At 39.0% G+C, this 23,700-nt stretch overlaps 1 protein-coding gene across 1 annotated transcript in view; it reads left to right on the forward strand.

The window, feature by feature from the left end:
* Positions 1-23,700, forward strand: part of LOC126234993 (dynein beta chain, ciliary-like) — a 732,993-nt gene that overhangs the window by 476,447 nt on the left and 232,846 nt on the right. The window contains exons 32-33 of the mRNA XM_049943730.1: positions 5,296-5,522; positions 15,366-15,507. Coding sequence (XP_049799687.1) covers positions 5,296-5,522; positions 15,366-15,507 — 369 coding nt within the window. The remainder of the gene's footprint in view (positions 1-5,295; positions 5,523-15,365; positions 15,508-23,700) is intronic.

The raw sequence follows: 23,700 nt of genomic DNA on the forward strand, positions 1-23,700 counted from the left end.
AGTAAAGGGACGAAAGAGGCAATTCTGACATTACGGCTAATAATGGAAGCAAAGCTAAAGAAAAATCAAGACACTTTCATAGGATTTATCGACCTGGAAAAAGCGTTCGACAATATAAAATGGTGCAAGCTGTTCGAGATTTTGAAAAAAGTAGGGGTAAGCTATAGGGAGAGACGGGTCATATACAATATGTACAACAACCAAGAGGGAATAATAAGAGTGGACGATCAAGAACGAAGTGCTCATATTAAGAAGGGTGTAAGACAAGGCTGTAGCCTTTCGCCCCTACTCTTCAATCTGTACATTGAGGAAGCAATGATGGAAATAAAAGAAAGGTTCAGGAGTGGAACTAAAATACAAGGTGAAAGGATATCAATGATACGATTCGCTGATGACATTGCTATCCTGAGTGAAAGTGAAGAAGAATTAAATGATCTGCTGAACGGAATGAACAGTCTAATGAGTACACAGTATGGTTTGAGATTAAATCGTAGAAAGACGAAGGTAATGAGAAGTAGTAGAAATGAGAACAGCGAGAAACTTAACATCAGGATTGATGCTCACGAAGTCAATGAAATTAAGGAATTCTGCTACCTAGGCAGTAAGATAACCAATGACGGACGAAGCACGGAGGACATCAAAAGCAGACTCACTATGGCAAAAAAGGCATTTCTGGCCAAGGGAAGTCTACTAATATCAAATACCAGCCTTAATTTGAGGAAGAAATTTCTGAGGATGTACATCTGGAGTACAGCACTGTATGGTAGTGAAACATGGACTGTGGGAAAAGAGAAGTAGTAGAAATGAGAACAGCGAGAAACTTAACATCAGGATTGATGCTCACGAAGTCAATGAAGTTAAGGAATTCTGCTACCTAGGCAGTAAGATAACCAATGACGGCCGAAGCACGGAGGACATCAAAAGCAGACTCACTATGGCAAAAAAGGCATTTCTGGCCAAGGGAAGTCTACTAATATCAAATACCAGCCTTAATTTGAGGAAGAAATTTCTGAGGATGTACGTCTGGAGTACAGCACTGTATGGTAGTGAAACATGGACTGTGGGAAAACCGGAACGAAAGAGAATCGAAGCATTTGAGATGTGGTGCTATAGACGAATGTTGAAAATTAGGTGGACTGATAAGGTAAGGAATGAGGAGGTTCTATGCAGAATCGGAGAGGAAAGGAATATGTGGAAAACACTGATAAGGAGAAGGGACAGGATGATAGGACATCTGCTAAGACATGAGGGAATGACTTCCATGGTACTAGAGGGAGCTGTAGAGGGCAAAAACTGTAGAGGAAGACAGAGATTGGAATACGTCAAACAAATAATTGAGGACGTAGGTTGCAAGTGCTACTCTGAGATGAAGAGGGCCGCATCAAACCAGTCAGTGGACTGATGACCAAAAAAAAATTACCCTCCTCAATCCGAATTCTCACTGGTGCCCAAGTCTACTTTAAATTCCCCCTAGCACATGTACAGAACTGTTGAGGCTCTCCTTGTTCTGGAATAGTGCCTAAGCATCAAATGCAAATGAAGGATCCAGCCTGAAACCCAGAAGCAGGTAGTTACACAAACAGATGACACAGTTTCAGAGAGTTTACTGGTCTCATACAGATATGATTTTATAGAGTGAAGCGGTAAGTGAAAAATGTATCAAGGACAGGAATCAAACCCAGGTCTCCTGCTCACTAGGCAGGCTTGTCAGTCACCAAGACAGCTTAGCACAGTGGTTCACACAACTGCACGCATTACCCTGGCACACCTCCCTCCTCGATCCAAATTCTCACTGCCACCCCAGTCTACTTTAAATTCCCCCTTACATTTGCACAGGTTATCGTGGCAGACCTCCCTCCTCAATCCAAATTCTCACTGCTGCCCCAGTCTACGTTAAATTCCCCCTCACATTTCTCACATTTTTGTGATCTTAGTAGCTAATGCACCTGCATAGTAAGCAGGAGTCCCATATTCGATCCCTGTCCTTGGTACAAATTTTCACTTATCGCTTCAGTCTATAAAATCATATCTATATGAGACCAGTAAAGTCTCTGAAACTGTGTCATTTTATTTGTGGAGCTACCTGCTCCTGGGCTTCAGGGCTGGATCCTCCATTTGCATTTGATGGTGAGGTGTCATTCCAGAACATGGAGAGCCTCAGCAATTCTGTCTGTATGTAAGAGGAAATTTGGCTTGAGGAGGGAGGCATGCCAAGGTAATCTGTGCAGTAGACATAGATTCAATTCCCGGCCCTGACACTAAATGTCACTCATTGCCTCAGTCTATTGATAGAGAGACAAGGGATTCGTCAGGAGTGCTCCAGGGAAGCGTCATAGGACTGCTCTTATTCTCCGTATACAAAATAATGTGACAGAAAGGGCAAGCAACAATTTGTGGCTGTTTGCAGACAATGCTGTGGTGTACGGGAAGGTGTTGTCATTGATTAACTGTAAGAGGATACAAGATGACTTAGAATTTGTAGTTGGTGTGATGAATGTTAGCTTGTTGTAAATGAAGAAAAATGTAGAGTAATGCAGGTGAGTACGAAAACCAATCCTGTAACATCCAAATACAGCATTAGTAAGGTGATGCTTGACACAGTCACACCAATTAAATATCTAGGTGTAATGTTGCAAAGCCATTTGAAATAAGCATATCAGGCTGTTGTAGGGAAGGCAAATGCTCTACTTTTTTTTATTGGGAGAAATTTTGAAAAGTGTACCTCATTCATAAAGGGGGCAGTGTATAGAATGCTAGAGCAACCCATTCTTGAGTGCTGTTTGTGTGTTTGGGATCCCCACCAGTTTGGATTAAAGGAAGATTTAGCAATTCTGAGGTGTGCAGTAGTTTCAGAGAATTTCAAGTGGACATTTGCTAAGTGTCACAGTTCTACAGTTTATAAAACTCAACGATTTTTCTGAAGAAGGATTCGTCTGGAAGCTTGCAATGTTCAGTCCTGTTAATGTATCTATTGTCAAATCAGCACCTCATCTGATTGATGAGTTGTCACCTTTACTACTTCCATTATTTATACACCACCAAGGACTTTTCATCACCATATTAAAATCAACGATATTGAAATTTAATGTTGTGTGACAAGTACCAACACAAGCAATTCATTTACTTGGATTTTTATAAACAAACTAGCTTTTTGCCTGCAGCTTCACCTGCATATACATATGTCACATATATTTTACACATATTTTTATCATTCGCATAAATTTAGCACTTTTCAAACATATTTGTACATGTATTTCATCAATATCCATAGCCCTGTAGTTTCTCCTGAATTCTGAGAAAACTTGTAATTCTGCCAGTAACTGATCATTGTTTCAAGAAGAAGGACTGTCACTGGCAGCTGTCTGATTTATCACTGTTTTACTCCATGTGTCTCTAGAGAGGACGTTAAATGTATCTGTGAAATTGCACCATGTGACATGATCTTTGGCCCCAAAACACGCTGGCAAAATTATTGGCTCGTTGCAGTGCTCATTCTCTTAAAGTGGTTGATAAACTGAACAACGCAAATAAGAGACAGATAGTGCTTCATATTTCTGAAGTATTGCAAGTTAACTTATCACTAAAAATACCTTCCTCATCATCACCCATCCCTATAATAATAGGGGTATCTTACTCCCGTAGCATTTTTATACAACTAATGAGTGAATGTATATGAAAAATTTGGTTGAATTCCTTCAAGCATTCCTGAGTTATGCTTTTATGTCATGTCTTTTCACCTACACCTTCATTGATAGGAATGCTGTTTGTGACACAGTCATAGTAAATTTTTCCAGATAGCAAGTGATACATTTGCCAGTTTTGCTAGAAGTTCCTTCAGGTGTTATGTAGATATGCTGATCTAGCACCGTGTTTGCTCCGTCTCCTACCCAAAACTGTACGAATGAAACTCCACTGGCCATCACCAATAAGTCTAGCGATCCCTAGTATCAGTGGTAATCAGTGGTAATAATATACTTTTACGTATCATATCTTTTCATCCCTAGCCTTAGGAATGGTTCCCATACACAATATTTTTATATAAATAATTATGCAAATAAAAAGTAATGTACATCTGATCTACAACTGCATGGATACTCTGCAAATCATACTTAAGTGTCTGGCAGAGGGTTCATCAAACCACCTTCACAATAATTCTCTATTATTTAAATCTCGAGCAGTTTTGCATTCAGAGGAGAAAGTTGGGGATTGAAATTTCATGAGAAGATTCTGCCAAAATGAGAAATACCTCTGTTTTAATGACGTCCACTCCAAATCCTGTATCACGTCAGTGACACTCTCTCCCCTATTTCACGATAATATAAAATGTGCTGCTCTTCTTTGAACTTTCTTGATGTACTGCATAATCCTATCTGGTAGGATCCCAAACCATGCAGCAGTACTCCAAATAAAGACTAGCAAGTGTAGTGTAGGCCGTCTCTTTAGTAGATCTGTTACATTTTTTAATTGTTCTGCCAATAAAACGCATTATTTGTTTGCCTTCTCCACAACATTTTCTGTGTGTTCTTTCCAATTTAAGTTGTTTGTAATTCCTAGGTATTTAGTTGAATTTACAGCCTTTTGAGTTGACTGATTTATCATGTAACTGACGTTTAACAGATTCCTTTTAGCATTCATGTGGATGACCTCACACGTTTCATTGCTTAGGGTCAATTACCAATTTTCACATCATTCAGGCATCTTTTCAAAATCATTTTGCATTTATATCAATTTTCTGATGACTTTACTAGATGATAAACTACAGCTTCATCTGCAAATAATCTAAGATGCCTGCTCAGATTGTCTCCTAAATCATATATATAGGTAAGGAACAGCAGAGGGCCTGTACCACTATCTTGGGGAACACCAGAAATTGCTTCTGCTTTACTCGATGACTTCCTGTCGATTACTATGAACTTTGGCTATGAACTGTGCACATACAAAACTTGAGTGTGGTTGCTCCAGACCTTCCTGAATTATGCTTTTATGTCACCCCATTTTTCACTCCTAGCCCATGGGTGGTACTTGTTCCATACCATTACAAAAACTTTTGCAGGTATTGGCGCTACAACAAACCAAAGTTTCGTCTTAATCAAATAAATGATACAGGAATGTGTAGAATACAAACAAAAAACAAATGTTCATTTTTATGCAGTAGATTTCCGTTCTTCATTATTCAGTATAAAATACTGTGCTCCTCAGCTGGAAATTAATTTGTTATCTGATCATTATGCTGCCTATTAAAAAAATACTATTTTCAGTTGGAAATGTGTTTAGATTGTCTGTTTTCTTTTTCAGGAAATGTTAGAAGTTATGTCAAAGATGCCAAATGTTGTTCAAGCCACAAACTGTCCTCACTTGTTTGAAAGGCTGGAGGTTCTTCAGGAACAACTTACACTGTGTGAAAAAGCTTTGGCTGAATATCTGGAAACTAAGAGACTGGCATTTCCACGCTTTTATTTTGTTTCTTCTGCTGACCTGTTGGATATTTTATCTAATGGAAACCAACCTGAACTTGTAGCAAGGTTAGCAATATCAGTACTTTCTTTGAAGCAGAGTTATGGCGCATTTATGTAATTTCTGTAAACCCATTAACTTCACCATGATTTTTCATACTGCACAAGTTCCCCACATGACAAGAAAGTTTATCTGCAATAGGTTGTAGTAATATGTTTGCAAAATGGCAATGTTTTTCATCTTTGTGACATTAAAGGAAGTCATTTCAGAATAATTTCCAGCTAGAGATTCTGGAAATCAGTCTCATAAATCTATACAGTATAAAGCAAGGAGGTAAAAATGTTACGGAAGAATGGAAACACGGGGAGTGAGGAAAGAGATAATGCCAGTTACAAATGTCATGTAAAAGAAAGAAAAAAGTAGAAGGATGTATAAAGTGTTTTATTTGAGGTGTCAAGGAATTTTCAATTTGCTAATAGAGTATATGTTGGGTAAAAATGATAGAGGAAGACCAGAGCTTAATTACAGGTTTAAGTGGATGTAAGTTATGGAGGGTAGAGAAATGAAGTTTCACAGGATAGACTAGCATGTGGAGAGTAGCATCTGCTTCACTGTGTTATTATGTTTGTACATAACTTTTCACTATTCTATTGAATGTGTTGTATAATGCCTCTTAATCACAGCAGTTAATCATTAGCATAAATGTCAACAAAATTTACATATCATTCCAGATAGTCCTTTTATACTGTCAAGGATTACCTGAAGTGATATGACAATTTTGTTGACATTTATGCTAATGATTAACTGCTGTGATTAAGAGGCATTTTGCAATATATTCAGTAGAATAGTGAAATACAGCGTACAAACAAATAACATAGTAAAGCAAATATTGTATGCATCTATTTATGTGTTTGTAATTTTATATATTTATGTGTCTGTATGTATATATTTATTTGTTGACAACAACTGCACAAAATGTATTGCATACAGATGGATAAATCTACACGAATTAAAATGTAAATTTTCAGTTGTTGAAAATCATATATTTCTGAAAGTTCTTCACCAATTACTTTGAAATTTCGACACGATGTTGCATTCAAATATGAGTTTTCTTTTATACATATGCTAGAATGTGATGTGGTATATAAATATATGTGTAATAATAAAGGGGTCACGTTGTGAGCCTGTCAGTTTGAGGCTCAACTCAGCTGGCTGACTTTTGCCTGGAGGGAAAAATTTTAGTGGATGCAGAAATGATTCATTGTCTGAATGTCTCATAAAGAATCAGTACATGGAGTATCTATAATATAACAAAACGAACATCAAAGAACAGCACAGCTGCACAAAGATACACACAGTGCTCCTAGTGGTTGAAAACCAAAGTAATTAACTTCCGTGCTGCACATGCTATGCACACGCCACAGAACATAATCTTACCCGCATGTGGTGTGAAAGCCCAGGCTGTGGTGATAGCAGACATGCTGAAGTAGTCACTAAATCAGCCCCCTCGGTGGAAGCAGAGTGTCTTTGTTGAGGAAGCATGTGGGAAAGAGTAGTCTGCATCCAGAGCAAGTCGTCTGTGCTGGTAGTTGTGGTTGTGCTTGCGGCAAAAAACTGGTTGTGGGTACTGGAGGCAAGAGCTGTCCCTGAGATATTCAATGTGGACCAGTGTAAGATGGCTGTGATGGTGGCTTCACTCCTTCCATGCGTAGCATGACAATCGTGTATGTTTTCAAATCATTGTGTGTGTAACAATAAGGCATGCCATCTCGAGAAGCTTGTGACATATGAGCTTGTGTGATGTGTTTGTGAAGATGGTGCAAGAATTCCATTTCGTCCTGATTGATATTGAGCTTATCTGTACCAAGGAATTCGCTGGGGAGGCACAGTCTTTCTCGGTATGCCAGCTCAGTGGCTGAGAAATCAATCTGTTTTGTACAGTTTCCTCACGACCAACAAAACTAATGGCAAGGAGGTTCTCCAAGACATATCATGACATGTTACTGCCACTTTCAACAAAAGGTGCCAGTGCTCCAGTGTCCTTTTAGTGGCTGGGTGGCAGCTCATGGCCTTGTGAAGGTTATAGTTGCAGATCTTGGCGAGTTGATTGAAGAGTTCAAACTTGAATTGTCTCCCCGTTCAGTGTTGATATTCTGGGGCTAACCAAACCACACTAACCACATAGAGGTGAATGCAGAGGCTAAACTCTTGGCTATAATAATATCCAGGGGAACTGCTTCTGGTCAATGTGTATACCGATCAATCATTGTGAATGGATATCTGTTGCCATTTGAGCATGGCAGCAAACACACAATATCCAAATGTACATGGGTGAAACACGCTGTCATGTCTGGGAAGTTAGAAGATGCGTGGTTGTGGGAGGATATTTTGCTTCTCAGACACTGAAGACAGGCTTTTGCCCATTGCCAACAGTATTTCTCAAATTTTGGCCAGACAAGCTCTTTAGACAGGAGACGGAAGGTAGGTCGTACACCGGTGTGACATAAACTGTGAATATGATCAAATGCTTGCCTGCGGAATGCTGGGGAGACGGAGTGGACAAGTTCGTCCTTGAAGATGTTGCAGTATAGTTTCACCTCTGTTCTGGGGATGTCACCAATTGCAACTGGAGTGATGAACTGGTACCTTCTGTGAGAGTGGGAAGTTTGCTGTGCCTCCGTTAATGCCGTAAAATCTGTATGGTTTGTCATGCTGCTGGCATATGAAAGGCAGTCTGCTATGTTGCTGTCTATGCCAGATAAGTGTTGAAATCTGTGCAGAACTGTGCCATGAACTTGAGCTGGTTGAACTAACATGGAGAGCAATTTGTGCTGTTCCATTTGAGTGTGTGGGTCAAGGGCTTATGATCAGTAAATATAGTAAACATGCGAGCCATGATCGGGGGGGGGGAGTACTTAACGGCTCTATACACTGCCAACAACTCACGGTTGTAAATACTCCATTTCATTTGTGATAGTGGTAGCTTTCTTGAAAAGAACGCTAGTGGCTGCCAGGCACCTTCTACGTGTTGTTGAAGTGTGACGCCAGTAGTTGTTTGATTCGTGTCAGTAACCAAAGCGCATCAAGTTTTGTGTGTGCAAGCAATATTACTCTAGCCATATTCTGTTTGACATGTCAAAGACAGTGGTCATTTCCTGCGTCCATTGTATCAGACAGGCTTTTCATCTCTGGTCCTGTGAGCACTGCCGTAAGTGGCTCCTACAGTTCGGCAGTGTGCGGGAAGTGACGGCAATAAAAATGTAACACACCTAAGAATCTGCATAATTGTTTGATTGAAGAGGCCTTAAGTGTGCTCATTATTCCATCTACTTTTTCTGTCAGAGGCAGGGAACCAGCTGAAGAGATCTTGTGACAGTCTGAAAGCCCACTTGGTTGTGTTGAGAACAATGTCATAATGTTCCATGTTAATTATCGAACTATGAAAACACACAGAAAAAGGTAAATATCATTCTGTGCTGAACACAGCCATTAAGTAAAATATTTCATCTCTTCATTACCCCATTCATCTCAGGAGTGCTTCTCCTGCTGGATTTGCAAGGATGTCTCTGCAGAGTTTTAATTAGAAGGAGTAAGAAACTTTGAGGCAGCTCAAGAGAGCAACTTCAGAGTACCTATCGAAAGAAAAGCAACACAGTGATATACTGAAGCTGTTCAGTCAATTGTGATAAGAGGAGGTGAGCATATATACAGATAGCTCCAATGAAGACTGCCTTCAAAAGGAAGCTTCAGAACAAAGCCTAGGTATGGCCCACAGCTGTAACCCTGTATGAGACTTTAACAAAGTGAATATTTCTTTTTGATAGTAAACCTCTCCACATTTTCTCACAAACCAATGAATTCATGACTAGTGCATCAATACTTTCATACTTCAACCGCTATTATTTACTGTTCCATTCCTTTTCGTATTCTCCCTAGTGTAAACACTAAACACAAAAGTTTCTTTTTCCTATTTCATAACTTTGACTTTCCCTCCCCTCCTCCTATTTATATTTACACATCTCAATCCCTTTCTTCTCAGTTTTCTCTGATTTTGATGCATCACAATGCTCTCCCCTACTTAAGTCAAATGGTGGCATAAAGCTCTTCCCCCGCATCCATTTTGTTAGTTACTCAATCTAATCTACCCATCTAATCTTAAGTTTTCTTCTTTAACACCATATTTCAAAAGCTTCTGTTTCCTCCTGTCTGCCAGAATGTTGATCATCCGTGTTTCACATCATCTAAGGCTATACTCCAAAGAAATACTTTCAGAAAAGATTTCCTAACATTTAAATTTAAGTATGGTGTTAACAAATATATATTTTTCAGAACTGTCATTTTTGTTTTTCTTGGCGTACATTTTATGTCCATCTTTTTTATCCATTTGGACGAATGTGGAGAGAGGAGTGCCATTCTGCTGTCAACCATGGAAATTGAAATGTATGCCACGTACTTGGCATTTCATGAACATATACCTTGTTTAAACTGCAGTTTGCCTGAATTCATTTATAGTTGAAATTGAACTGATTTTAAAATTGGACAAATACTCAACAATAATATACATTTCTGCAGGAGACGGTAAAAGTTTAGATAAATGGGAGTGGTGTACTTAAGTGTTTCGGATAGCTATATTCTTAGTGCTCATCATAAGTGGGCGTGTCAACTGCTGGTTCTATGCAGCCAATAAGACAGCAGCAAACAGACCACAGTTCAGAAGCAAGAGACAAAGAAATTTTGTCTCACTCTTATGCCAATATAGAAGTGAAATCTGCTCTGTGCTCAGAGAAAAAACAACAATGTTCTCATACTCCATCCTAACCACCACACTAACTCACAACACACTCATAAGAAACAACCAAGTATTTGTGACAACCAAGATTATAAAGTTCATTGCTCCTCACATATAGAAACACATTTCCTCTTTTTTGTCTGTCACTGGTTAGCCGAAACTATGATCCCAGACAGCGATTCCGTTGGTGATGATTAAAAATAATGATGTCTCAAATGACTGCCTTAGTAAGCTAAAATGGAAATCAAGATAAAAATTAATGTAAACGATTTATTTTTGTTTATTTAATTTTACCTTGTATTACCAAAATGTAGCCCAGGAAATTGGAAGACATCTGTGGTCTTCCCTATCGACAAGAAAGGTGACAAAATGGACTGCACCAACTGCAGAGGCATCACTCTTCCAAATGTCTGCTATAATATCTTTTCCAGCTGTATATACTTGATAGAGTACAGCCATTTACAGAAGAAGTGAATGTTGAATATTGAGGTGGGTTAAAAAACGGCCGTTAGACAAAATATGTGTAGTGAGACAGCTCTCTGAGAAGATGTGAGAATATGGCAAAGCCCTTCTTGTGCTCTTCAGGGATTTTAAAAAGGCATATGACTACATTCACAAAAATAGCCTGGTGAATTGCCTAATGAAGTTTGGAATACCCAAGACTCTGCTCAGCCTAGGTTGAGTGTGTCACATGATTCAAAAGTCAAAAGTGAAGCATGGGAACCAAGTTACAGAGAGCTTGAACATAAAGCACAGGGTTGAGACAAGGAGATGGTTTGTCACTTATCAAGTGTTCCTCAATGCAGTTTAGACTGTTTTAATTTCAGTGACTGAGGGGATATTAATGATAACCTGACCCAGTTGTGATTATATAGTGATCTCATGACTAGTGTCTGTAGCCATTCATTTTTTCCAGTTGCCAACAGCTACATGTAAATAACAAGATGGCTGGAAACTTGTCCTTTGAGCAAAGAAAGTGGATTTTAAAGTGTTTTTGCTAATGTTAAAATATGGAAGAAGGGCAGAGTTGATGATGGACACAGTCTGATACTGCATCGCATATAACAATAACGAAATTACACAACATATTTGAGAGGTAAGGAAGTGTATGTGATCTGAAGAAAGGATGGTGTGGCAGGAATAAATCAGTAGAAGATGAAAGAAGGATGGATGCAGTGGTAAAAGCTTTTACAAGATCCCCAAAGAAGTCCATACAGCAAGCAACACATGAATTAGGTGTAAGCAAATCAAGTGTTCACCGTATTTCAAAGCAAGCAAACTCGGAACCCTACATTCACAGGATGCTTCACATGATGCATGAGGATGATCCAGATAGTTGCCTCAACAGTTGACTTATATTGTTTGGATTGATGACATGATGTTTACACTGGATGGACATATCAGTCAGCATAAGTTTGTATAGTGACAAGAGATAATCCTCATGGAGGAATGAGCTGTGACTCATCTTGGGTTATCAGTGTGGTGCTTGTGTAAATAAACTTATCATGTTGCAGGAATGAATTCTACTAACTGTTCACCAAATGTACTTAGGTGAAAATTTGGTCAGTGGGGATGGGTTGAGTTTCCATCCAAATCTCCAACTCTTACACCGTTAGACTTGTACCTGTGGGCAGCTCTGATAGACACTGTCTATGCCACAGAGTCACGTACACTGGATGACATGAAAGAGGTGATTGTGACTGCCTGTGAATCCATTCCGGTGGCAACCGTAACAAGGGTCTTGATCCGTTGCACAGTGTTGCATATGCTGTATTGCTGCCCATATGGGACATTTTGAACAATGTCAACATAAAGCATCATCAATAATGCCTGTGTAACTTAAATATTAATAATTTTTATTTTTATTTGAGTTTTTAAAGTTCTAACCGTGCAAAGCCCATTGTGGGGCACCCTGTATTCAACCTGGTCCTCAAAAAAGTAATGAGAGAACCCCTCCTTAAGAATTTTGAAAGGATCGAGTTAAGAAAATCACAAATCTCACATTTCCTGATGATGTGATCGTGTTGTACAAGTCTAAGCAAGAATTGATGTGGATGAGTGACAGTGTGGAGGTGGCAGCAAGCAAGATCAGTCTCCTTGTGAATGAATCAAAGACTGGGTATCAAGTGTTGAGTACCATTCCTATTCAAGAGACCCACTCCAGCCACTTGTAGTCAGAACACAATCCTACTAAAGGGTTCATAGTTTTAAGTATTTGAAGTAAGCTTTTGTCTCTATCTTGGTTATGATTATCCATTCTCTAAGCTGTTCATAGTAATTTATCTATATCCCTATTTTCTCATTTTTTATTTGTCCTACTCCTACATTACTCTTATTTGAATTTTTGTGGATAACCTTATACTTACCAGGCCAAAAGCCCTGTTCTTCCTGCCACTGTACTCACTAATTCCCACTGCATCTAACTTCAACCTAAGCATTTCTCTTTTCAAGCTTTCTAGCCCATATACTAGGTTAAAGGAACTAATATTCCACACTTCAAACGGTAGAATACCAGTTTTGGTTATTCTGATGACATCATCATCCTGATTAGTACCACCAAAAAATCTGAATGGTCCACTACTTTGCCTCTGCAATATTTTACCCAGAAGGATGTGATTGTCATTAGACCATACAATACAGATGTATTTCCTCAGGAAATATAATGTCACAAGTTTTCCCTTGCTTTCATTTATCCACAGAGCCAACATAGGAAGGACATGTTGACTAACATTACAAGGCCAGATCAGGCAACCATCCAGACTGTTGCTTAAGTATTCATTAAATCAAAGTTTTAGTGTGACATTACATGCCTCATACAATCACAGAGATTGAATGTATACTGACTAAATTAATCTAAAGTTGTTACATAAATGAAATGATGACTCGGAACAAATTCCTTGAAGTGTCACAAATCTACTAGACAGTTTAGAAAACTGGTTCCAACCAAATGGATTGAAACTGATTAATGGAAAAACACATTTACCATGGTTTAAAACTGAAAATTCAAAGGTAAATGAAGCTCATATTAATCATAGAAACCAAGATCTGAAAGAAGAAGGCTATGTAAAGTTTTTAGGAATTCATTTGAATCAAAATTTATTATGGTCTTCACATAAAAAGTACTTATCAAATAAATTAAACAGCCTGACCTTTGCAATGAAGATTCTGTCATATTCAGCTAGCATGGAGGTGAGAGAAGTAGTTTACCAGAGCTATTTTGAGTCAGCTACAAGGTTTGGCATTATTTTTTGGAGCAACACAAGCAAAATGATTATAATATTAAAATTAGAAAAATCAATTGTTAGAAATATGTGTAATGCCAAACCAAAAGAATCCTGTCACTCACTGTTAAGAAATTTTAGAATATAAAATGACTCCAGTTTCTGCATCTATGAACTGATTATTTTGTATACAGTAACTCTAAGTTCCTGATAGACATTAATTTTAAACATTAGTGCAGCATTAGGAACAACGGGAATTTCATGCTTCCCATTCATAGATTAAAGTTATATGCAAAACCCCAGAATACATGGGCATGTAAATTTGCAGTATGCTAAAAAAGAAACTAGTCCACAACGTGAAGGTAGGGTTACTATATATATATATATATATATATATATATATATATATATATATATATATATAACAGAGGGAAACATTCCACGTGGAAAAATATATCTAAAAGAAAGATTATGAGACTTACCAAACAAAAGCGCTGGCAGGTCGATAGACACACAAACAAACACAAATATACACACAAAATTTTGTGTGTATATTTGTGTTTGTTTGTGTGTCTATCGACCTGCCAGCGCTTTTGTTTTATATATATATATATATATATATATATATATATATATATATATATATATATATAACAGAGGGAAACATTCCACGTGGAAAAAATATATCTAAAAAGAAAGAAAGTGATGAGACTTACCAAACAAAAGCGCTGGCAGGTCGATAGACACACAAACAAACACAAACATGCACACAAAATTCTAGCTTTTGCAACAAACGGTTGCTTCGTCAGGAAAGAGGGAAGGAGAGGGAAAGATGAAAGGAAGTGGGTTTTAAGGGAGAGGGTAAGGAGTCATTCCAATCCCGGGAGCGGAAAGACTTACCTTAGGGGGAAAAAAGGACGGGTATACACTCGCACACACACACATATCCATCCGCATATACACAGACACTGTGTATATGCGGATGGATATGTGTGTGTGTGCGAGTGTATACCCGTCCTTTTTTCCCCCTAAGGTAAGTCTTTCCGCTCCCGGGATTGGAATGACTCCTTACCCTCTCCCTTAAAACCCACTTCCTTTCATCTTTCCCTCTCCTTCCCTCTTTCCTGACGAAGCAACCGTTTGTTGCGAAAGCTAGAATTTTGTGTGCATGTTTGTGTTTGTTTGTGTGTCTATCGACCTGCCAGCGCTTTTGTTATATATATATATATATATATATATATATATATATATATATATATATATATATATATATATATAACTATGAAAGTTCTTAATATAGACATGCTATTATTTGTAGAAGACTTTCTGAATTAGAATGTGAAAATCTGAGCAAGAAAGGAAATGGTTGATAATTAAGCGTAACTATTTCATGTCAAATAAACGACTGTAATAATTATGTTTTTCTTTATATTAATTCCTATGTTATATGCTGTTTCTTTAATACCTTTGAATTGTATTTGCAGTGTTAATGAGTCCCCTGTACATTAAATCTATGATTTAACTTTGTATGTTATGGCATCAAGGCTTGTTATACACTGTGAACTGCATAATGGCATATACTTAAAAATATATTTATTTAGGTATTATTGCACAAGACACTAGTACTACATTTTCTGCCCCAAATAGAAATTTTGGTTGTTTCTTCCAGATCAGCATTCAGTACTGTTAAAGCTAGGCAATCCACTTTGTAATTTTTTCCCTCAGTTTTCTATATTGACCTCTGAATGTCTCTGTGGGATTCCTTCTGGAATTCTCAATACATTTGACTCAAAATATATACTGAAGATAGTTGCTAGTCATGTTTGTTCAAAGACATTACTATGTTTTTAAAGTTCAGGTGACAACCTATTTCTGTTTCATTCTTGGTTTTGCATTTTAAGGCATCTCACAAAGCTGTATGATTCTCTTGCGAGACTCAAATTCTGTCAGGAAGATGGCAAAAATACCAAGTATGCAGAAGGAATGTTTGCTAAGGATGGAGAATATGTTGAGTTCAATGGACAGTGTGACTGTTCAGGCAAGGTTGGTATTTTTCTTGTGAATCCATATTATACAGCTTTAAAAGTCAGTTGGAGAGTCTTGGCATAATCTTATTTGCAGTTACTCTTATATAAATATCTGTAGTTTGAAACCAGCTTGTTTTCTTATCTTTAATTTTAATAGTGTTGAACAGTAACCCAACATCAAATTTGATCCTAAGTTAAACAGTTGACAAAATCTTTTAAAAAAAGAGATAAATATATAGAGTAGTGATTGACTCAGTCACCATCACATTTATGTTTTATTTATTTATATATTTTGTGACAGCAAGAACAACATTAGATACATTCCAAGAGCAAAGAAATGACACAAAAGCTGACCAAGGATATTTCAGGGATACCAAAAAGTGCTGTATATGAAGTTGTGCCAAGTATTTGAGATATCAGAAGATGTTTACACAGTTTATATCATATGTGTTGTCAGCCAATGAAGAACATGTCTAAATAAACACTGCAAAGGCACATTACATTTTTAAAGATTTTACAAAATGGGTTGTGTATTATAATGTTTGAGGTAGAGGCAACTGAAACTAAAGAAAATGTCCATCCGAAAGGACTGAATAAAGACGCAACCAAAGAAATCATTCACATAAAAATTCTGTTTGGATGACATAACTCAAACTTGAATTCCGTTTGAACAATGTTCATTAGTATCAGTCAACTCTACATTGTATAAATCTTTCATAACATTACTATTCCTAATATTGTGTACCATTAAATTAAATTTGAAAACAGTCTTTTGTCTGAGCTTGCCCGTGGCTCACTGAAGTCAGACATGTTTGTTTGTCGTGCCTGCTATGAAGCACTGTTGGCGTCAGTGATTATATTGCATTCAAACGTGCTAAGAAGTTAAGCATGCTTTTGCAACCATTTACATGTCGAGTGGGCTCATGAACTAATTGTTCAAAATAATTTTCTGTGAAAGCATTCAGTACAATTTTGGATGACATTTTATGCCTGCCGCCAGCTTTAAACTATGATTTTTCCAGCATATCGAGTTTAGATTGAAGTCACCACTGACTATAATTGTATGAGTGGGGTACCTATTTGAAATGAGACTCAAGTTTTCTTTGAACTTTTCAGCAACTATATCTTCTGAGTCGGAGGGTCGGTAAAATTATCCAATTAGTAATTTAGTCCGATTGTCAGGTATAATCTCTTACCCATAGTATTTCACAGGGACTACTATTTCAATTTCACTACAAGGCAAACTACTTCTGACAGCAATAAAACTCCATCACAAACTGTATTTAATCTAACCTTTCTGAACACTGTTAGATCATTTGAAAAAATTTCAGCTGAACTTATTTCCGGCTTTAGCCATCTTTTCGTACCTATAACTATTTGAGCTTCAGTGCTTTCTATTAGGGCTTGGAGCTCTGGTTCTTTCCCAACCCAGCTATGACAATTTACAACTACAATACCAATTGTTTCTACAACTACCTTACTGTGTTTTACCTCCCCCTTTTAGATGGACGCCCTTTCTGTGTTTTCCTGAGACCCTCTAACCTAAAAAACCACACAGTCTCTTCAGTCTCTTTCACAAAGTCCCCCCCCCCCCCCCCCATTCACTAACATGTCCATCTACATCTACATCTACATTTATACTCCGCAAGCCACCCAACGGTGTATGGTGGAGGGCACTTTATGTGCCACTGTCATTACCTCCCTTTCCTGTTCGAGTCGCATATGGTTCGCGGGAAGAATGACTGTCTGAAAGCCTCCGTGCGCGCTCTAATCTCTCTAATTTTACATTCGTGATCTCCTCGGGAGGTATAAGTAGGGGGAAGCAATATATTCGATACCTCATCCAGAAACGCACCCTCTCGAAACCTGGCGAGCAAGCTACACCGCGATGCAGAGCGCCTCTCTTGCAGAGTCTGCCACTTGAGTGTATTAAACATCTCCGTAACGCTATCACAGTTACCAAATAACCCTGTGACGAAATGCGCCGCTCTTCTTTGGATCTTCTCTATCTCCTCCGTCAACCCGATCAGGTACGGATCCCACACTGATGAGCAGTACTCAAGTATAGGTCGAACGAGTGTTTTGTAAGCCATCTCCTTTGTTGATGGACTACATTTTCTAAGCACTCTCCCAATGAATCTCAACCTGGTATCCGCCTTACCAACAATTAATTTTATATGATCATTCCACTTCAAATCGTTCCGCACGCATACTCCCAGATATTTTACAGAAGTAACTGCTACCAGTGTTTGTTCCGCTATCATATAATCATACAATAAAGGATCCTTCTTTCTATGTATTCGCAATACATTACATTTGTCTATGTTAAGGGACAGTTGCCACTCCCTGCACCAAGTGCCTATCCGCTGCAGATCTTCCTGCATTTCGCTACAATTTTCTAACGCTGCAACTTCTCTGTATACTACAGCATCATCCGCGAAAAGCCGCATGGAACTTCCGACACTATCTACTAGGTCATTTATATATACTGTGAAAAGCAATGGTCCCATAACACTCCCCTGTGGCACGCCAGAGGTTACTTAAACGTCTGTAGACGTCTCTCCATTGATAACAACATGCTGTGTTCTGTTTGCTAAAAACTCTTCAATCCAGCCACACACCTGGTCTGATATTCCGTAGGCTCTTACTTTGTTTATCAGGCGACAGTGCGGAACTTTATCGAACGCCTTCCGGAAGTCAAGAAAAATAGCATCTACCTGGGAGCCGGTATCTAATATTTTCTGGGTCTCGTGAACAAATAAAGCGAGTTGGGTCCCACACGATCGCTGTTTACGGAATCCATGTTGATTCCTACAGAGTAGATTCTGGGTTTCCAAAAACGACATGATACTTGAACAAAAAACATGTTCTAAAATTCTACAACAGATCGACGTCAGAGATATAGGTCTATAGTTTTGCGCATCTGCTCGACGACCCTTCTTGAAGACTGGGACTACCTGTGCTCTTTTCCAATCATTTGGAACCCTCCGTTCCTCTAGAGACTTGCGGTACACGGCTGTTAGAAGGGGGGCAAGTTCTTTTGCGTACTCTGTGTAGAGTCGAATTGGTATCCCGTCAGGTCCAGTGGACTTTACTCTGTTGAGTGATTCCAGTTGCTTTTCTATTCCTTGGACACTTATTTCGATGTCAGCCATTTTTTCGTTTGTGCGAGGATTTAGAGAAGGAACTGCAGTGCGGTCTTCCTCTGTGAAACAGCTTTGGAAAAAGGTGTTTAGTATTTCAGCTTTACGCGTGTCATCCTCTGTTTCAATGCCATCATCATCCCGGAGTGTCTGGATATGCTGTTTCGAGCCACTTACTGATTTAACGTAAGACCAGAACTTCCTAGGATTTTCTGTCAAGTCGGTACATAGAATTTTACTTTCGAATTCACTGAACGCTTCACGCATAGCCCTCCTTACGCTAACTTTACCATCGTTTAGCTTCTGTTTGTCTGAGAGGTTTTGGCTGCGTTTAAACTTGGAGTGAAGCTCTCTTTGCTTTCGCAGTAGTTTCCTAACTTTGTTGTTGTACCACGGTGGGTTTTCCCGTCCCTCACAGTTTTACTCGGCACGTACCTGTCTAAAACGCATTTTATGATTGCCTTGAGCTTTTTCCATAAACACTCAACATTGTCAGTGTCGGAACAGAAATTTTCGTTTTGATCTGTTAGGTAGTCTGAAATCTGCCTTCTATTACTCTTGCTAAACAGATAAACCTTCCTCCCTTTTTTTGTATTCCTATTAACTTCCATATTCAGGGATGCTGAAACGGCCTTATGATCACTGATTCCCTGTTCTGCACATACAGAGTCGAAAAGTTCGGGTCTGTTTGTTATCAGTAGGTCCAAGATGTTATCTCCACGAGTCAGTTCTCTGTTTAATTGCTCGAGGTAATTTTTGGATAGTGCACTCAGTATAATGTCACTCGATGCTCTGTCCCTACCACCCGTCCTAAACATCTGAGTGTCCCAGTCTATATCTGGTAAATTGAAATCTCCACCTAAGACTATAACATGCTGAGAAAATTTATGTGAAATGTATTCCAAATTTTCTCTCAGTTGTTCTGCCACTAATGCTGCTGAGTCGGGAGGTCGGTAAAAGGAGCCAATTATGAACCTAGCTCGGTTGTTGAGTGTAACCTCCACCCATAATAATTCACAGAAACTATCCACTTCTACTTCACTACAGGATAAACTACTACTAACAACGACGAACACCCCACCACCGGTTGCATGCAATCTATCCTTTCTAAAAACCGTCTGTACCTTTGTAAAAATTTCGGCAGAATTTATCTCTGGCTTCAGCCAGCTTTCTGTACCTATAACGATTTCAGCTTCGGTGCTTTCTATCAGCGCTTGAAGTTCCGGTACTTTACCAACGCAGCTTCGACAGTTGACAATTACAATACCGATTGCTGCTTGGTCCCCGCATGTCCTGACTTTGCCCCGCACCCCTTGAGGCTGTTGCCCTTTCTGTACTTGCCCAAGGCCATCTAACCTAAAAAACCGCCCAGCCCACGCCACACAACCCCTGCTACCCATGTAGCCGCTTGTTGCGTGTTGTGGACTCCTGACCTATCCAGCGGAACCCGAAACCCCACCACAGAGTGTGTGCTCCTCTTTTGTGGAACTCTGTGTGGACTTGTGTATCGTGGGTGAAGTGAGGGTCTGACTCCCATCTTTACATGACATGAGAACGTGTTTCTAGGTGGCAATGTACATAATGGGGAGGCGTATCTTGTCTCAAAGCTTGGCAAGGGCAGTTTCCCTCAATTGATAAACAAAATCACAATGGTTGTGATCAGAAAGCTGGAAGGACTACACATCTACAAACTTCCCTGGATGTTGCAGCACTTCGTCATAAACTAGTTCCACTGATGGAGAATCTAAGTCAGACGTGTAACAGAGAACAGTGCCGTATCGTTACTCGCCTTGGTCAGATACTTGTGCCTCAGCAGACTGGGTTGAATCAATGGTGCTTGAGGTGCTACTGGAATGGGAAAGACAGTCAGCTACTATGTTGTCAGTTCCCAAAATGTCTTTGATGTCCACGCTGAATTGTTTGATAAATACCAGTTAGTCATGTTGGTGAAGGGAGCAGTTGTTATTGTTTTGCCAGAATGCATTTTTTTTTTAAAACTTAGAAGTCAAGTACCAGTTGTCACAATGTAGCCTTCTAAGTCCTTGAGTAGTTCTTTAGTGACTATTTATTTTCAGAAAGTTTTAATCCACTATTTTACTCCCTTAGTGGTTGAATTCCCAAAAATGCTGAAACAAGTATTTTTTTATTTTCTGACTGAGAAACCAAATACCAATTTTCGTAGTCCTAACTTCAAAATTCCCCTAATAGCAACATACTTTCAAAAAGCCTTTAATTCCCTATTTCACCCCCTTAGGAGTGGAATTTTGAACACTCCCTTCTTAAATGGTGCTTACAGTATAAGATCCACACTCTCTCCAAACTTCAAGTTTCTACCCTTAAGGGTTTGGGCTGGGCAGTGGTGAGTCAGTGAATCAGTCTGACCCTTTCTCACTTGCTTACAGGTTGAATTTCCAAAAACAGTGAAACATATATTTTTTCATCTCTAACTGAGAACCCAATCACCAATTTTCAAAGATTTTACCTGTAAAAATGCTTTCAAAATGAAATATTCTTACTTTCACAATGAAATATTCTCATGAAACTTTTCATCTCCTATTTCACCCCCTTGGGAGTTGAAGTTTCAAAAACAGTGACATGCATATGTTTTATTTCTGAAAGAGAAGCCAACTACAAATTTTCATAGATTTAGCTTCAAAAGCACTTGCACAATGAAATATTTCCATGAAAACTTTCATTCCTGTTTCACCCCCACAAAGGTTGAATTGTCAATAACAGTGAAACATGTATTTTTTTTATTTCTTAACTGAGAAGCCAAATTTAAATTTTCGTAGATCTAGCTTCAAAAGTGCTTTCATAATAAAATATTTTTCTAAAAAATTCTCATGGTTCATGGTGTGGATTCCTGTTGTCATGTACTAGTTCATGAACCACGGGCAATGTACGAGTGGCCAAGTAAGTGGTCCTGACAGTCAGGATACCAGTTACTTTGGAATAAGGCTGGGCATCTCGGACATATTCTGAGTCATGGTCACCTTTTTGCTCAGACGGCAAAGACTACCAAATCCACCAGTTAGTCCCTCAACCGTTAGGGGTAAAACCCAATGGGACCCAGGGCAAGTAAGGCTAGCAACCTGCTTCCCTGGTACTTTAAATATGATGCTGGCAACAATCAGAGCAAAATGCCTCGGACCTTTGGAGGTGACGGAGCCCCACCTCCAATTGACAAACCAGGGACTCCTAAGATACGGCTCGACAAACGAATGGTAACGAGATGGGGAGCTATTAATATCAAGGGGGGGGGGGGCTTCTCTGGGAAGCAGGTAGAGTTGGCAGAGGCTGCAAGTAAGATGGGATTGGATGTTTTAGCTGTTAGTGACATTCGGGTAAGGGGTGAGAAAGAAGAGGAAGTGGGAGAATACAAGGTTTACCTGTCAGGAGTCAAAGCAGGAATAGCACAATGGGGTGTAGGGCTTTACATCTGGAAAGAAATGGAATCCAGCGTAGTTGCAATAAGGTATGTAAACGAACAACTGATGTGGATAAATTTGACAGTGTCTAACAAGAAAATTAGGATTGTGTCAGTATATTCGCATTGTGAAGGGACAGATCAAGATAAGATGGATAGTTTTTATGACACACTTAGTGATGTAGTTGTTAGAGTAAAGGACAAGGACAGTGTTCTGCTCATGGGTGATTTTAATGCCAGGATTGGAAATCGAACAGAAGGGTATGAAAAGGATATGGGTAAATTTGGAGAGGATATGGAGGCCAACAGGTATGGGAAACAACTCTTGGATTTCTGTGCCAGTATTGGCTTAGTAATCACAAACTCCTTTTCTAAACATAAGAACATTCACCGATATACTTGGGAAGGCAGGGGAACCAGATCTGTCATTGCTATATAATAACAGATCAGGAATTCAGGAAGGCTGTGAGGGACACCCGTGTATTCAGGGGATTCTTTGATGACACTGATCACTATTTAATCTGCAGTGAAATTGGTATTGTGAGGCCGAAAGTGCAGCAGGTCAGGTCCATATGTAGGAGGATAAGAGTAGAGAAACTTCAGGATAAGGAAATCAGGCACAAGTACATAACAGTGATCTCAGAAAGGTACCAGTTAGTTGAATGTAGTCAATTACAGTCATGGGAAAGGGAATGGACACGGTACAGGACACAGTACTAGAAGTGGCTAAAGAATGTCTTGTAACAGTAGTGTGTAAAGGTAGGATGAAGCAAACAGCTTGGTGGAATGACACAGTCAAGGCAGCCTGTAAAAGGGAAAAGATGGTGTATCAAAAATGGCTACGTACTAGAACTCAGGTAGACAGAGAAAGTTATGTGAAGAAAGAAACAAAGCCAAACAGATAATTGCAGCATCCAAGAAGAAATCTTGGGAAGACTTTGGAAACAGATTGGAGACTTTAGGTCAAGCTGCTGGAAAACCATTCTGGAGTGTAATTTGCAGTCTTCAAAAGGGAGGTTGAAGGAAATGACAAGTATTATGGACAAGTCAGGAAAACTGCTGGTGAATCCTGTTGATGCCTTGGGCAGATGGAAGGAATATTTTGAAGAGTTGCTCAATGTAGGTGAAAATACGATCAGTAATATTTCAGATTTCGATGTACAATGGGATAGGAATGATGATGGAAATAAGATCACGTTTGAGGAAATGGAGAAAATTGTCAATATATTGCAGTGCAATAAAGCAGCTGGGGTGGATGAAGTTAAGTCGGAACTCATCAAATACAGTGGAATGTCAGGTCTTAAATGGCTACACAGGATATCTGAAATGGCGTGGGAGTCGGGACAGGTTCCATCAGACTGGACAAAAGCAGTAATCACACCAATCTTTAAACATGGAAACAGAAAAGATTGTAACAACTACAGAGGTATCTCTTTAATCAGCGATGTGGATAAAATCTTCTCAGGTATTGTTGAAAGGAAAGTGTGAGTATTAGTTGAGGACAAACTGGATGAAAATCAGTGTGGGTTTAGGCCTCTTAGAGGTTGTCAGGACCAGATCATTAGCTTACGGCAAATAATGGAGAAGTGTTACGAGTGGAACAGGGAATTGTATCTATGCTTTATAGATCTAGAAAAGG

The sequence above is a fragment of the Schistocerca nitens genome, chromosome 2, assembly GCF_023898315.1.
Source record: "Schistocerca nitens isolate TAMUIC-IGC-003100 chromosome 2, iqSchNite1.1, whole genome shotgun sequence".
NCBI classification, from domain to species: Eukaryota; Metazoa; Arthropoda; class Insecta; order Orthoptera; family Acrididae; genus Schistocerca; species Schistocerca nitens.